Genomic DNA, 17,543 nt, shown 5'->3' with positions numbered 1-17,543 from the left:
CTGAAAGCAGTAAACACATTTTTCATCCATGTTAGAGTTAAATTTATTTAAACAAGAAACAAATTTAATGTTTTTCTCCATTAATCTATTATCTGTACACTGAAAAAGGATGTTAAATTAATCTGAAGTATAATCCTACTATAACCATACGAAAAAGATTCAGTGAGTTTATACTTTTATCCTATAGAAAGAAAAAATAGACAAATTGTGCTGGCAAAGAGGGGAAACAATAGATAAGTAGAAATGTGACAATAAAATAATGAGATGTGTTTCCATTATTTTTCCTCCTTTCCTATAAAAATGAATCCCCCCCCAGTGGCTTCATTCATGAATATGTATACATCTCTTAATTAAGAGAGTCTCTCTCTCTAAGCTAAGGCTTATAAGCAATGTCTACATGAACAGTTCTTCATCTCTATAATCAGGCTTCTGTCACTACTTCACTGAAACATTCCACAATGCCATCCATGGCCATCCAATTCCCAGCCAAGAAATCCAGTCTTTTCCGTTTTTTTGTTTTGTTTTGTTTAAGCATTTAACACCGAAATATTCCTTTTACTTGAGAAGATCTTTGGATTTTCATGATGCCACTCTCTGGCCATTCATTCTCAGCCTTCTTTCTCTACAACCCCTTGGATGTTGGTGTTCCCCAGGAGTCTGATAAATACGTCCAGCCTAGACTGTCTACACACGCATGGAGTCTGGGCTAGAGACAGTCATACAACCAATAGCCAACTAATTCTCTACTTGTATGTCAACATGTACCCTCCAAACACATTCTCATTTCCAATTCCCCTTATGCAAAACCTTCTCGTATTCCTTAGCGTAGCTGATGTCACTATCTAACTAGTGACCCAACCCAGAAATCTGGAAGTCATTGTTACTTTCTACTTCCCTTTCCCAAGAAATACCACCAATTTTACGTACTATATATTGTTCAAATCTGCCTCCTCCTTTCTACTCCTGGTGCTGCCCTAGTTCAGATACCCATCAGCTTATGTCTATACTGTTTCAAAGACCACTTTCTAGCATCTAGCTTCACCCTTTCCAACAAACCCTTCAGGCTACTGCCCGTGACCCAAAATGCAATAAAGCAAGTCCTTCAGCATAGAGTGAAGGTTCTTCATGCTCTGAATGTTTTCTTCTGTTCACACCCCAGCATTACCTTGCCTCTTTAAAGTAGCATGTCTTCGTATCTCCAAATTTGTGCAAATGAAGTTCCCTTTGAGTGGAATGTCCCACCCTATCTGCTTGGCAAATTCTCACTTCTCCTTCAAAAGTTTGTTAAAAAGTTCAGCTCAAAGGCCATTTCACTTATGAAGCCTTCCCTAAAATCTCCGGACTGAGGCCACCATACACATATGCCTCCGTACATCCACTGCATTCCTTGTACTGACCTAATTCTCCAAAAGCTGTGAGCTCTTTGACAGCAAGAATTTTTCATTTGTTTCTTCAGGGCAGCCTCACAGTACTTTGCATTAGATATATATTTAATAACAAAAGACACCAAAATCAGTCTCATTATTTTATAGACACATTACATTTACTCAAAAAGATATATATATAAAACTATCTCAAAGTTAGTTACCTTACTGAAAGGTAAAAAAATAAAGCTAACATTTGAAGATTAGGTGAGTTTCCTGTTACAGAATAGAAAGCTGATATGCGATGGATACAATATTACTTTTAGAGGTTATATGTAAAGCACACACATTAGAACTTTTGGCTTGCTAAGTTTGCCACTTTGATCATGCCTCTACCTTTACCAACAATAATTCTGTAATAAATGTATTAGACATCATAATTTAGTTGGTAAATGGAATAGACAAATGAAAGTAAGTGGGACACCTGAATTGTTATTCTGATTTCAAAGTGAAATCTGTATTTTTCCTCCTAGCTTCCCAAAGTGAGTAAATAAATAAAAAATTAAAGGAAAATAATTTCACTTAAAGTGATTATCTTTTCATAAAGTATAATGAAAAGAAACAAAATAGGCTAAAATAGGATTATATATCCTTAACTGATTTTTTAAGATAGAAATTAAACCATTTGCTCAAGTCAAATTGATTATATGAAACTTTCAGTTTGTAATAGATTTTAACTTAAAATTTTATCTTTCAATTTAATTTATCCTAAATTCTCAGGCAATAAAGTACTTTTACAAATAGTACTTTTGTTTACAAGAAGTACTTTTACAAATACAGCTGACCCTTGAACAACGTGGGTTTGAACTACGTGGGCCTACTTACACATGGATATCTTTCAATAGTAAATACTTCAGTACTACATGGTCTGTGGTTGGTTGTATCCACAGATGCAGAGGAATTGCAGATACAGAGGGTCCAACTACAGGTCATATGCAGATTAACCCCCACGTTGTTTACAGGTCAACTGTAACATTCTAAGAAATTTATCAAATGATACAAATGCTATCCAATATAAATGTTAAAAACTATTATAATAATAACATGGTGCTATGTAAACCGACCTGGGTCCATATGGAGGGGGAAAGGTGTGACCAAAGAAGTGTCTATATATATATCCATCCAACTTCGCAAATACTCCATCATTATCTACTTGATATTCCTTCAAGTCTTTAAGATAATCTTTAACATCATTAACAAAGTCAGTGAAGAGCTTCTGATCATGTATAAAGACACCATTTAGGAAAAACTTATTGATGAAGTGATCAAGTTCTTTCCAATGATGAAAACTATCCAGTTTTTCTAATAAATACCTTTCAATTAACTGTCTAAATTCATCTATCCTTACAGGATTCAACATTTTAACATTAAAAAGATTAATGGATTCCTGTTGAGCACATTCAAATACACCAGAACAAGCCTTTCTGAAAGAATTATAATTTTCACCACAGTCATGCTCAGCACCGCATTTCTGTGAATTTGTATTTTTTCCAAATTCTTCAAAATGAGGCTTTTCTTTCCTTCTCTCTCTTTGCGTAGTAGGGCCTCTACTATTCTGGTTTTGTGTATGTGCCTTATACTGTGGATATAAATATTCACTAAAAACTGTTGTTGGTTTTTTAGCTGCTGCTTCTTTTGTAGCACCAAATCTTTTATTGCCTTTTTCATCAAAGATATTCTTGGTGGTATCTTTGAAATGTCTGAAAGTGGATTTAACTGAATCTGAGAATTTTTTCAGATTTTCTTTTACAGCTTCTTTAGCCTGTTTAATTTTTTCTTTATGATGCCTCACAAACTCCTTGGTAGAATTCTTCATGGCATCAAATGTTTCCTTAACAGAACCCAAAAATGTTTCCTTTGACTTATTTTTAGCTCTGTGGTTTCCTCTGTTCCCTTTCTTTTTTCCATCAGTTTCTTGTTTTCCATTTTGATCTTTTGCTTCAACATACAGTCTTTCCCACAAGTCAGAACGCTGCTGTTCAAAGTTTAGCTTGCGCTCCAGCTCAGTGAGTCTTTTCCGTAACACTTCTATTTCCTTTTTTTCAGTCACTACACTGGGAGAGTCTGGGTCGCTATATGACTGACTAGAGCTTAGCTGCTGGAGTTCCACCCTTAAAGCCATGGTTATTAGTTGTTCTCTTTCCAGTTCCCTCCTTAGCATCTTTGCTTCTGCCAACAGAGTCTCCTTTTGATTAAGGAAGCTTTGTGTTTTCAGCTTTTCTTCTTCCAAATGCTGCTTAAGTTTCTGATTTTCTGTAACTAATTCAGCACTTGTCCCTTTATCTTCCAATATCCTAATCTGTTCTCTTAGTTTCCTTAACTCTTCCTGTAATGAAGATAAGGCTTTTTCTTCCTTCTCCAGAGATATTCTTAGATACTGATTTTCTGTATCAAGGTTCTTTTTCTGAGTTTCAAAGGACATTTTCTCGGCTTCAGTATGGGTCCAACACCTTGCAAGGTTTTCCTTCAATGACTAAATTTTTTTGAAAAATAAGAAAGAAAAATGTCAAGAGCTTTAAAGGCTGAATTTAAATCTTTAAGATACAACAAATACTCCATAAATGTTTAGTGTCTATTTCTGCAGAGACTATCCTTTATATAGTTTTTTCAATATATGAAAACTGGAAAATACAAGGTTCATATGCAGGAAAATGCACAGTAAAGAGCTTCAACAAAATAAAAACATAGCACACTGAAGGAAGACAGCCTTCTATCTTTTGACTACACGACTCCAATCTCTCCTGAGAAAGCTCCTAGAGAGAATGTAGGAAGGACTAATCGTTCTCTGATCCTTGGGTGAGGGCGATTATCTTTTATAAAAAGTAAAATTACAGCTAGAGATGACTTCAGGCTTCAGAAAGTTCTGTTTATACTCACTGCACTCTTTGAAGGAAAAAAATTTCAATAATCTTAGTCCTATTTGAAAGATCTTGGTCATATGCAAATTAACATCTCTAAGTTCAGATAAGTTATGCAAGTTCTCCCATACTTTAAACATTTTTTTTTAAATTTTGCCTTTTTTAAAAATTTTTATTTATTTATTTATGGCTGTGTTGGCTCTTCATTTTTGTGTGAGGGCTTTCTCTAGTTGCGGCAAGTGGGGGCCACTCCTCATCGCAGTGCACGGGCCTCTCACTATCGCGGCCTCTCACTGCGGAGTACAGGCTCCAGATGCGCAGGCTCAGTAACTGTGGCTCACGGGGCTAGTTGCTCCGCGGCATGTGGGATCTTCCCGGACCGGGGGCACCAGGGAAGCCCTCTCCCATACTTTAGAGAACACACTGAATCTTGGTAACATTTACAACCAATTTCTCCAATTTCAAATAATTTTCTGAAGAGACTGTAACCAGATTAGCAATGTAACTCTGAAGTCAACATTCTTGCTGAGAAATTATGTCCAGTCAGGTTTACAGAATTCTGCTGCAGTGCTAGGTAGCCTTGAATGATCTTTCTTTCAATACATGTATTAATAACAAACTTTCATTAAAACAGCAAGAAATTAAACAATATGCTTAAACAGGTTAATGGTTATAGCACTATCCAGTTAATGGTTATAGCACTATCCAGTCAGTTAAAATATCTTCACAAATCAGCAAAATGATACAACTTTGCTTAATTTACTACAAATATTATGACTATTTCCTTTGAATCAGACCAGAAAAATATCTGATTTACAGAGACAAAAAAAAAAAAATTCCTTTGAATGATGATATTTTCCACTTGAAAAATAAATGTCTGAAATGGATGTTTCACTTTCTGGCTCATTAATCTTCAAAGAATGAATTAAAATTTAAAATTTCCTTACAGTCATTTCATCTGCTCTCCCTGAGTGAGAGAAAACAAGTTTCATCTACCCAACAGAAATGGACTTTGGAGAATATTATGCTTACTGAAGTAAGTCAGAGAAAAACAAATACTCTATGATATCACTTATTGTGGAATCTAAAAAATAATACAAACAAATATATGTAGCAAGACAGAAACAGATATAGAAAACAAACTAGTGGTTACCAGTGAAGAGAGGGAAGGGGGAGGGGCACATGAGGGATACGGGATTAAAAGATACAAACTACTACTATGTATAAAATAGATAAGCAACAAGGATATATCCTATAGCACAGGGAATTACAGCCATTATCTTGTAATAACTTTTAATGGAGTATAATCTATGAATTACTATGAATTAGCATGAATTACTATGCTGTACACCTGATACTAATATAATATTGTAAATCAACTATACTTCATTTTTTTTTAAAGTGAACTATGTAGTAGAACAGACTGATGTAACATTATCTTTAAATGCACAAGCACGGGGAGCACCACAGAATGACTGGAGGGTACAATATTCTGTATCTAGTAAACTCTAAAATCTTGAATCAAGTGACTAAGCAGATCCTGGACAGGTCTTCCAGGATGATCTTCAAAATCCAAACTACATTTAACAGCTGGAGACAAGAGGTCTGCAAGAACTGACTCAGCAAATATCTATGCAGGGCGAGTCTCCTTACAGCCAACATCATTCTATGGAACCAGAAACCATGATGGTAAGAAGAAAATGGCTGCTCTTTTTTATAACATCCTCTGCTCAAGGCAGGGAAAACTACACTATTTACAATTAACTTCAGTAGTCCCTCCCTGAAATAATTCAGATGTTAAGCAAGATTCTGTCTTCCAAAGAAATACAATCATAACCCTATAAAGAATATATACATAAACTGTGAAGGAAATTTAGGGAAATGGAAGGAAAAAGGAACAGTTTACCTTTCTACCCTGAGTTTATCTGTAATCCCTACACCCTTCTTAGGCAAGAACTAGAGAGGAGACCAGGTATTTTGCTAATCCTCATAAACCCAGAATAGACAGCACAGTCCTGTTGGAGCCAGGTGAATTTCAGGTATGAAAGTGTAACATGCTTTCTCTTTCTTCATAACTGACATGAAACCAGAAGAAAAGGACCGGCTGATTATTTCCCTTGATCAAGGGTGGCTCCTTAGAGAAGCTACAAACTCTCCTCTCTCTCTCTCACTGAATGAAAATGTTTTGCTTGGCTCTATAAAAATAACGTTAATAATAATAATGTTTCATAGATAATATCAACTAAAATAATGTTAACTATAATATAGTGATTAGGAATAACATCTTTGGAGTCAGATAAACAGAATTAAATTCAGCTCTGCTGGCTGCTAGACTTGGGAAAGTTACTTTTTTGAGCCTCTTTCCCATCTATAAAATGAAATTAACACTTGCTTAATTCACTGGGATGTGGTGAGAAATAAGAGAAATACTGTATGTGAGGTACAACAGTGCCCAGGACACATTAAGTACTCAATCAATAATTACCAATATTATTACTGATTTACTAATCTGCACTGTAGTTGTATCTGAATACCATAATTATTGGCTAACACAATTTAAAAATTTTATTTCTAGTACATACCTTATAATCCATAAATGACCCTTGTTCCTGTTGACACTGGGAAAGATAATCCTTCATATCATTCAATTCATCTTCATGTATCTTTCTGACTAACTGTTGACGCTTCTGAATCTGAATTGTGCCTAAAAATAAAAATTTTTATTAGGGATATATAACATAAATGTCATGATTACCAATATTTTTAAACATACAATAAAACATTTACTTTGCATATATTTAACTGCTTAATCCAGACAGGATCATTTTCTTCAAAATATCAGCATTTCACAGTTCTATAAAAATTGTGATTATATAAACAAAGAAGGAGTAAGTAAAATCTTACAGTGTCATTCATCAAATGGTCGTATATGGATGTTAATTTATAAATCAGGCCAAGTAGGTTAATATATTTTTTACTTTATTTAGCATATACCAGGTATATTTAAGCAGTTCACTATCCTTTTGATTAAAACAAGCCAGACCACATTACCTGACCAAACAAAAAAATTTATGTAATGTTTGTCTTACTGCTGTTTTTAAGGGCTGAGGTACATAAAGTGTTGCATTCTCCACTTCAACAGAGAAAGGAACAAACCATGGAGTCTATTCACAGGTTATAAGTAACTAAGGAAAAATGAAGATGTCTATTTTTTCTCACTGTATTTTGCCTAAATGATATAGCACAAGCCCAAAAAGAATAGCAAGAAAAATAATTGGCTAACTATGATTACCAACCATTCTCAAAGCCAGATATTTTAAGAACTCTGAATTAGTTAGGTCTGTACTGGAGTATCACCTTCCCTATCCCAGTAATAAAGAAATCGTAAATCAACCAGGATGCTCTATACTTTCACCCTAAAAATCAAAATGTTAATTTGCCAAGACATGCTGTTCACATGCTGCTACATGCTTCATGCATGAGAAAAAAAACAACACTAAATCAAAAAGAAGGCAAAATGCATTTGACAACCATAATATTACATCTACTGAGTGGCATACCATTATGTAAAAGACATCACAGAATTTTGTAATGAAAGAATATAATATGGGACTGAGTGAACTGATGAGGGTGATTATAATTTTTATGACTTTCTGTTTGAATAAAGAAAAAGAATATAATAATTAATAGTTAATTGATTTCTGAAAAATTAACTTATTTCTTTAGTACATCTTGAAAACCACTAAAGAGAAAACTTCTGCCAAATTACAGACAACTGTTACCAGTTAACAGCTATGATATTCTGTTAGAATTCATTTCTCAAAAAAAAAATCACAAATTTGCACGGCAAATTTGTTTCAATATTACTCAAAAGAATCTCAGATTTTTTGAAATACCAAAATAAATTTATCTATAGTTCCCAAGGCAAATGAAAACTTCTTTTTTTCAAACTGCTAACAGAATGAACTCCTTTGGCCACTGGAAAATAACTTAAAACTAATGTGTTGAGATCTGAGTTTGCAGTACCATTACATAGCGTATGTTTGATGACTATCAATGTGCCCTTTATCAATCAATCTCACAAACAATTAGGTTTTTTTTTTCCCCTCTACATCTTCAGCTGCCTAACTATGAAGTGTTACAACCCAGGGTGTAAGGCCTTCTGGTTATATCCACAAACCGGCCTACCTTAATCACATTAACACACTGTCAGTTTTTGCTACCACTGCTCTAAGACTTCTCTTCTACAGATAAAGAGTCTCAATCTCACCACAGCTTGCAGCCAATATATCCAGCTGCCTGCTAGGCACAATTCTGGGGGTGTCTTCATTTAAAAAAAAAACAACAAAAAGCTGAACTTCAGCACCTGCCCTAATTTATTCTAAAATAAAGTTGGGTAAAAACAAACCGAACTGTGCTCACCATCTATTAAATCTCTCATCTAGCAAACTCTTCCCCTCTAACTCCCTCAACGCCAAAAGTAAAGCAGCTAACACATTTCTTGGAATTTAAAAAGTAAACCACCAATATCTCAAGCATCCAGGCTCAAAGTTCTGTTTTCCATTGTTACTTCAGTGTCCCTAATTTCACCAACCTTCTCTCCATCCCCACCATCACGAGAACTGTCAAGGTCCTGATCACTGAATACCTGAATTACAAAACCTTCTAGTTAACTGTTCTAATTTTTCCCACACTGTTTATCTTCCTGCACTTTTCCTCTAAAATTACTGCTCTCAGTTCACTCTATAAATCAAACTCTCCTATTCGGATTCTAATATGTTTTACAATATAATAGCATCCCACATATTCCAACCTATTTTCCACTATCTCTAAATATCTATTCTGCTATAATCCTACCAGTCTTTTCAGTGCTCCCAAACCTAGCAAGTTTACTTTCAGATTATCAGGTTCTCCACTGCTAGAATGTTCTACTTTCCTTGCACATAGTCTAAGTCCAGACCCAACTTAAATCCTACCATCTCTAGGGTGACTCAGTGTCATAGTTTGAGCTATGATTCTTGTCTGTGCTTCATAACTTAGCACCTAGTTATATTGTTATACTGAAATGTCTGCTGAAAAGCAGGACAGCCTATACTTAAAGCAACTCCATGAGAAAACCAAATCAACTGAACTCTGCTGTTGATTTGGAATATGGATAGTCTACAGGTAAAAGAAAGAATAAGGTGCTTCATCAAGATTTAAAAAAAAAAAATTTTGTAAGCACTTTCAGGACCTGAAGCAGTGCCAAATACCTATAGTACATTCTTTTACTATCCTCAGTCCTAGTTCTCTCTTCCTTCCAAGATAGATCTGACACTCCAAATTTATATCACCAAGGTTGGTGAATGTTCTGAGTGATTAACTTAGTAGTTCTTGTTAAATGATTATAAAGCAAATGACTGATTATGGAGTGCAATGACTGACTTCACAGTGCCTGGGAAATTCAAGCTGGCTCTAAAATCAACTCAAAAGGGCTCTTAAAGTATTGAGATCGGTGCCACAATTAAGAAAAAAAAAATGTGATGTCCTTTAAAAGTAACCTTGAGGGCCTCCCTGGTGGCGCAAGTGGTTGAGAGTCCGCCTGCCGATGCAGGGGATACGGGTTCGTGCCCCGGTCTGGGAGGATCCCATATGCCGCGGAGCGGCTGGGCCCGTGAGCCATGGCCGCTGAGCCTGCGTGTCCGGAGCCTGTGCTCCGCAACGGGGGAGGCCACAACGGTGAGAGGCCCGCATACCGCAAAAAAAAAAAAAAAAAAAAAAAAGTAACCTTGAAAAGCTATCATTCAGGTTAAGTTTTTATGTTCCCTGAGCCAATCATATTATTATATGGACCTATTATTATGAAGGTTGTTCCTATTCTGAAAAGCTGATTTGAAATACTATAGGAAAATATTTATTAAATATAATTAATAAAGTAAATTTTACAAGTAACCAAAATTCTTAAATAACAGGGCAATAATTTCTCAACTTTGAAAGCACTCCTAAATTGATCTTTCTACAAAATACTTAAAGGTCATGCAATTTGTAGGGTTTAATGCAATGTGGATTAACATTAAATCACTGTCCAATTTTTTTTTTTAGTAAGAAAAGAAGATTAAAGTAGACCTTCTCCTTTGTTACCTCCACGGTTACCTGCAAGGGGAAAAAACCATGCTCAAAAAAACATATTCATATATTTGCTCCAGCTAGATAATAAATAAACAAGTAAAGTATATATTTCAAGTCAAATCTCATTACAACAAACTTCAAGGGAGGATACAAATTACAAGATCCCAGTATTAAATTCAAGCAGTCTCTCTCTCCACCAGGAGTCTAAATACTTATTTTTATTAATATAAAGTTAAATATAAGAAGAAACACATTTTACTGACTCTGACTTTAAACAAGGATTGTCTTCACTAAGTTTCTTCTAACATTACACTATATTGAATAATATATCTTTTCCACAAATCAACAAAGGGAACATATAATTCTTCAATCTTAAGAACACATTGTTGGAAGGAACTAGCAAAACCAGATTTACTCAGAAAGCTAAACTGTGGATTATGTAGGCAAAAATCCTAAAAGTAGTTAATACAAGGCAAACTGAAATTTGTGAAGTTGACAAGATCTAAGACATTTGTTTAAAGTGTCTTTTTCAAAATTCTAATAAAGCAAAAATAATGAATGTTCAGTTCTCAGTCTTATCTTTGTACAAATATATACCTTAAATAAGATTCAATGGTTAGGCTCCCAAAAGAAAAATAACACCACATGGAATTCCTTCCCCTTTCCACTCAGGATACTTTTAAAGGCTTTGCATTAAGAAAATTATTAATCAATGTAAATAAACACTAACAGGATAATAGTGAGCAAAGTATAAAACAAATGAATTCTTAAGTCATGTGAATCATGGAAGTAACAACAACGTTCACAAAATATAATGCTTTCATGAAACCTAAAAGTAGAAATAATGAGCACCTATTATTGTGACATTTCATATGTAACTATTTAAGTGGAATTTAAATAATCTAATAAAGTCACAGTTAAAGCTAGTTTAACTGTGATTCTAAATTAAAATGATTTGCCTCGTAAGCATTTCAGATTTTTAATCTTCCAATATTTTCTTTAAATAAATATTATATGAGCAATCCTTACATTTCTTAAATACTACCTCATTTCAGTGCAAACAAACAGCTTTGTGAAGCAACACTATCCCTAGTTTCCACATGAGCAAACCAAGGCTCAAACACGTACAAGCTTTCCAAGGTCATATATTTTAAGGAAGACACTGAAAACAGATCCCAGAATTCCTCACTCTTCACCACCAGTTTACATATAACAAATTTTCAAATACTTACCGTAGAAATGTCCAAATCCCATGCTGATTGCAATCACCAAAGCAAGTATAACACATTTATTGAGACCACTATTGAACTGACGTTTACACGGCTCCTTAGAAGGTTCAGTTTCTTGTTCAGCAAGTAATCTTTCTTCAGATTCTGAACTAGAAACAGTCTTCTTCCTAGCACGGCGTCGTCTAAAGGCCGGACTGGGCTGATGACTGGTTTCATCACTACTTGATTCGTCATCGCTAGGCTGAGATGAAAATACTATTTTAAAAAGAAAAATGTAGATAAATATTAAATATTTTAGAAAAGCCTTCCCAGTAAATATGATTCAGAATGCCATCCCTACATGCCTTTTTACATACAACAGCCAAGAACAAAAACAACACAATAGAAACAAAAACTCAAGTTTTCAAGTTTATCAACATAAAGCCAAAGATTTCAACTGTGATACATAAGAAACTGTTAACTATAATCTGTGCCTTTGAGGGTCTGGTTTTGGTTGGTTGTTTTTTTTTAACTTCCCTTATAGTTTACACCATTAGAACAATCATTCTCATAGCCTATTAAATTTCACTGCTATTAGAGCCACAGACAAATGCTATTTCTAGAAGGGAAAAAAAAACCCTCTATCTCTTCATTTAATTTCAAATAGAGGTAATTTAAGCTCAACTGTTTAAGGAACAGAGGGAAGTATATAAGCAGTTCCTGAGACTTAAAAAAGACAACAACTACCAAAAGTTTCCTTGAGTGTACTAGTCCCTAGTTTTGTTTCCATCCTATGAGCCTAAAATCAAGGTTCAAAGCACTATAGTTTAACACAGGTTTCCAGAAGTCAGATGAGCCCTTCCCTTCGACTGCCACTCTTACTAGAAGGTTATTAATTTTACCCTCTAGTAAATATGTCAGCATGAGGAAGTGACACAACAGCTATCTCCGATATTAAGGACTAGTCTTGTGCTGCTCCTTTATGAAAAGAATAATAAAGAACAACAAATTGGAAAAAAAATTCCACAAGAAATCTCAAGGACTAGAAGCATATTCATTGGAAAAAACCATCTTCAGCTTTTTCAAGTGTGTAATTTCTTAACATTGTTCCACATATCAATAAACTATATGCTGACACAGAAGATTAGATGACTCAGTAATAATTTCCATAGGCCAGAGAGAAGAAAAAAAAAAAAGCTCTAAAAGTAAGGATAAAATGTGAACATGAATTTGGTACAAAGAGCTCCAAAACAACAAACATTCATGCTTCGAAAAAGCAGAACAGTTCTTCAGAAGACAGGGTATCCATGCCACAGCAAAGCTGGTGACTTAGGTTAGACAATACTTCTAAAAGATGTATCATAGAGAATTCATAACTTTCACACTTACAACAACAAACACAAAGACAGAAGGCACTACTGAATGAATGAATATTCCTAATATTTAGTGATAATAGATGCTACTGAGAGATCTTTTGGTCATAACCCTTATGCCCATCATGTTTATCTGGTTATTCTTGATCATTAGTTTTTCCAAGATGTCGTCGCCTCAGCTGTGAGGTTACATTTCTTGGAAAAAGAGAAAGAAAGGAAGACTTAAACAAAGCATTACATAGTACAAAGGCATTCATGATCATGGTTGGAGTACTTAAGTCAGACTTTCTGACATTATTAAGATGGGTAAATATAAAAACAAACCATTTGTCAAAATTTCTTAAATTTTCAATTCCACATTAACTTATTGCCTTCATTATACAGTCTAAGTAAACAAACCAGCCTAACCCACATGAACAAATTCTCATCCTTATCTCATGCTTCCATCTTTTTTAACCCATACGTATGATAGCTGAAATATTTTGATTTTTAAACTTCTTTTAAAGCGTAATTTGGCACACAGTCCAAGATGCAAGCAATGCAAAGGCATGCAATAAGCTTAGCCAGCTTTATTACAAGATCAATTTTGAACACCTGTTCAGAGTATCACAGATTACAACAGATATCTTCAAAGCACTAAGTAAATTGTAAATGTGACTAGGCACACTCAGCTCTAGAAAAGCTGATCAGATTTAGTCACACCACCTTGGAAAGCGAGTTGGCTAGGAACATGGTGTTTCAGCTGATCATCCCATCCCCTTATGCATTCAGGAATCTTCCACAGCTTCTCCCACCACCTTTCTTTTGTGAATAAACAGGAAAAAAGATGTATAAAGCTTTATTATAAATAAAAGGGAAAAAGAGAATTGAAAAACACTTGTTTTAATTATCACTTAACATTATCACTTGTGCTCCATCAAAATCTAATAATCATGCCTTTTTAAAAAACATATATACAAAATATATATATATATATATATATATATATATACACACAATACAAACTTTTCTACAGCTACCAATTCTGGTTCCTTAGGGGAGAGAGGATCATATGGAGGGAGTAGGAAATGTTCTTAAATCAACAAAAAGATTATTGCCATAGAATCTAATTTATAAAAAGAAAAAAATGAAGTTGAAATCCTATAAAGATGGAGAAGAAAAGGAAAGGAAAAAAATATGTATAAGAAACAGGTAGCAGGAAATTAACCAACCAAGAAAAATACGGGCTAAGGGAAGAGAACAAAAACTCTTGATAATTGATGTATATTTTCAACATAGTCCAAAATCATTTTTGATTATTTTTTAACATTTTCTTTATTGAAATAATTAATTCCCTTGGGAGGGACAGCAATGGATTAAAATACACCTAAAAAAATACTCTGCTTAACTGAATCTGTAAAATTCCCAAGAAGTCCAAGTTCAGAAAGGAAATTAAAAACTAGATTAATGTGCTCTGAAGTACTGAAGTTCCTGGAAAAAAAATCAACAGTGTGTGGCATCATTTCTTAAATGTCTGCTTGGACTCTTCTGCAATGCTCCTGGCTTCAATCTGACTACACATTCTGGCCCACAAATATTTTTAAATTAAACCAGCTTCAGGTTTAACATCTACTTGAATTTTATTAGCTTAAATTAGAATAAGAAAAACTCCACTGTCTGATTCTGGCAAATTAAACAAAGAATGGTAAAATCTAAGAAAATGATCTGAAATAAATACTACACGTTTCTGTTTTTGCATCAAATTAGGAAACTCTTATTATCACTAGCAATGTTCCAGGTATCTCTCACATAATTCACCCTAAATTATAATTGGGGGTTAAATACCGTGGGTTAATTATAGATTTCTTTCTTAGATTTTCTGTAACTTTGTGTCTAAATATTTATATTACCCTGAAAGATGTTATATATGTCCCTAAAACTGAGCCAAAGAATTGTATGGGGAATTAGCTCAGTAACTCACATTTTACCTCCAAATGATTCTGTCTGAACAACAGGCATTCACTGCATTAAAAATGTGACTTACAATAGGTACATTTTCATAACTCAATCTAAAGTGAAAGATCCAAAGTTCAGGGGCTTCAGGATGCTGCTGTTTTGCCAGTTCCTTAAACCCTGTTTGGCACATGGTAGCACACAATAAATGTTTGTTGACTGACTAATAATTAAATAGATCTGGAAGGCTTCAATAAAAAGTTTCTTTCACTATTTCTATAATATAAAATTTGTACCACTGTAACTACAAATCTTATTAACATTGTCCTCCTTTTTTAAGTATAATGGCTCAATCTCCCACTCCTAAAGACCTAAAAACTGTCAAATGCATTTTGGAGTGTTTGAGAGATTAACAAATCTCCTTGAAGCTATTTTTTCTCTTCTTTCAATGATAAAAGATGGTATTTATTGGACTACTGTGCTCTAGGCCCTAGGTCTAGGAAAACACTAGATATAACAGTAGATTTTACAAAAAATTTTCGTGAGTTTTACCCAAACATATTCAAAACTTGAAATTCAGGGTCAGAAAACAAGCCATTATATAAAATGTGTTCACAAGAGTCCTAAGTCTCCTATCAGCGTATCCGTTATGTAGTTCTTACCAGTTTCTGGCTGACAAAATGTATATTGGCTGCTAGAGGAAGAGCCCATGTTAAAGTCTTCTGGACTCTGTGCTTCTTTAACAATTATTGCTTCTTCTTGATTCCCAGTTTCTTCTAACTTAGGTGGCTCAAGTGTAACAATATCAGAATCATCACTGACAGTTCCAAAATAGAGATTGTCATCAGGTAACTTTTCTTCCTCTCCCTGAAGAATCATAATTTTAGAGACAAATTCAACAATTATTTATGGGCCTTATATTTTCTAGGCAGTTCAAAGTATATAATGGTACTTAAGTAGTATGGTGATTGGGTTTAAAATAAGTCCTGCCCAACAGGAAAGGATTACACAATAGTAGGTTCATCCTAAGGAATTCCCTGCTGGTCCAGTGGTTAGGACTCTGCACTTTCACTGCCAGGGGCTCAGGTTCAATCCCTGGTCAGGGAACTAGGATCTCACAAGCCATGTGGCACAGCCCCAAAACAAAAACAAAAACAAATAGTAGGCTTATCTTTCAGTCTGAAAATACCATCAAAACTGTTGGCAACTCTAATTCTTTCAGAATTAAATCAGACTGCTGTCTACCATTCATTCGTGGGCTGCAGAAGCTGAGAAACAAACCCACCTTTCCAACCCAATGTCCACAAAAAGGAGAGGATTTGTTTCTCACCAGTTCTACGGGTTTATTTGGGCATAACTCTGTTGTCAGGGAGCCCATAAAAGACTGATTAAATTTTCCTTATTAACTTCAAAAGCTATGTAATGTAAAGATCATCCAGCTATCTAGTTTTATCTGGAAGTCAAGTAAAATGCCAGAGGACAAAGTTTGTTCTCAAATTTTAAAACTAACCTTCATTTTAGATATGAACCCTTAATTTCTCAATATAATTCAAGAAAGCAACATATTTCCAAAGAAAATATTAGAGGTGAAATGAACAGATCTTTAACACATTACCAAGAAATCACTTTTCTAAATTAAAAGATAGCTCACTTAATTAGGAGTTATATGGAAGCTAACTTTAATCTTAAAACTGACCAACCTGCAGAATCCCAAATTTTTCAACAAAAGATATTTATAATTCAAACAGGAACAGAACGCACAAATAGAAATGGAAGCTTTAATTAGTATTCTCTAATAAATACTGTTTATCATATATCCACATAGTAAAACACAAGGTTACCTCAAGTGCTGACTTCATTTCCTCCAAAGCTGGATAAGTAGTTCCTCCCATTAACACTGTGTCATTCTGGCTGCTCTCTGACATAAAGCAAAGATCAATTTAATTACACTTCATCGACTTTTTTTTTGTCTGCATATATTATAATATAGGCAGATAAAATCTATTCCTAATTTTTAAAGTGGATTTAATGAAATGCCACATGTAATTACAACAGTCACTCTATTGTTACTAAAAAGATCTCTGTATTTCAAATATAACTATTTGAAATTGTCAGGGGATAATTTTAGGTACTGAACTGAACTCATTTAAAAATCTACTAAAAACCGGGCTTCCCTGGTGGTGCAGTGGTTGAGAGTCCGCCTGCCGATGCAGGGGACACGGGTTCGTGCCCCGGTCCGGGAAGATCCCACGTGCCGCAGAGCGGCTGGGCCCGTGAGCCATGGCCACTGAGCCTGTGCGTCCGGAGCCTGTGTGTCCAGAGCCTGTGCTCCGCAACGGGAGAGGCCACAACAGTGAGAGGCCCGCGTACCATAAAAAAAAAAAAAAAAAATTCTACTAAAAACCATAATCCCTAAATAAACAATCTCTACGTTACAATTCCAAAGTACTTAAGCCAAGGTGTTTGTAAAAACCTGTTAATATGGAAAAATGATTCTCAGATAATTGACAGCACGTTTCCTGAATTCTTAGTTTATTCATAATTCTTAAACGTACCACTATTCTAATGACTGTCAATGCCTAGTAACACAAGAATCAAAACTATGGCTTCAAATTACAAATCTTTACAATAAAAAATAGA

At 34.6% G+C, this 17,543-nt stretch overlaps 1 protein-coding gene across 3 annotated transcripts in view; it reads right to left on the bottom strand.

Moving 5' to 3' along the window:
- The window catches only part of CCPG1 (cell cycle progression 1), a 39,502-nt gene that overhangs the window by 1,486 nt on the left and 20,473 nt on the right, over positions 1 to 17,543 (bottom strand). For 2 of the 3 annotated variants that reach the window (XM_060097310.1, XM_060097311.1), the window contains exons 4-9: positions 16,745 to 16,821; positions 15,566 to 15,770; positions 13,677 to 13,772; positions 11,623 to 11,874; positions 6,865 to 6,986; positions 2,489 to 3,897 (exon numbers count right to left, since the gene is read on the bottom strand). In XM_060097310.1, the coding sequence (XP_059953293.1) occupies positions 2,489 to 3,897; positions 6,865 to 6,986; positions 11,623 to 11,874; positions 13,677 to 13,772; positions 15,566 to 15,770; positions 16,745 to 16,821 (2,161 nt within the window). The remainder of the gene's footprint in view (positions 1 to 2,488; positions 3,898 to 6,864; positions 6,987 to 11,622; positions 11,875 to 13,676; positions 13,773 to 15,565; positions 15,771 to 16,744; positions 16,822 to 17,543) is intronic. The other variant, XM_060097312.1, reaches the window with a different exon arrangement.

The sequence above is a fragment of the Mesoplodon densirostris genome, chromosome 4 (genome assembly GCF_025265405.1).
Source record: "Mesoplodon densirostris isolate mMesDen1 chromosome 4, mMesDen1 primary haplotype, whole genome shotgun sequence".
Taxonomy (NCBI): Eukaryota; Metazoa; Chordata; class Mammalia; order Artiodactyla; family Ziphiidae; genus Mesoplodon; species Mesoplodon densirostris.
This window is presented reverse-complemented; position numbering and strand designations above follow the sequence as displayed.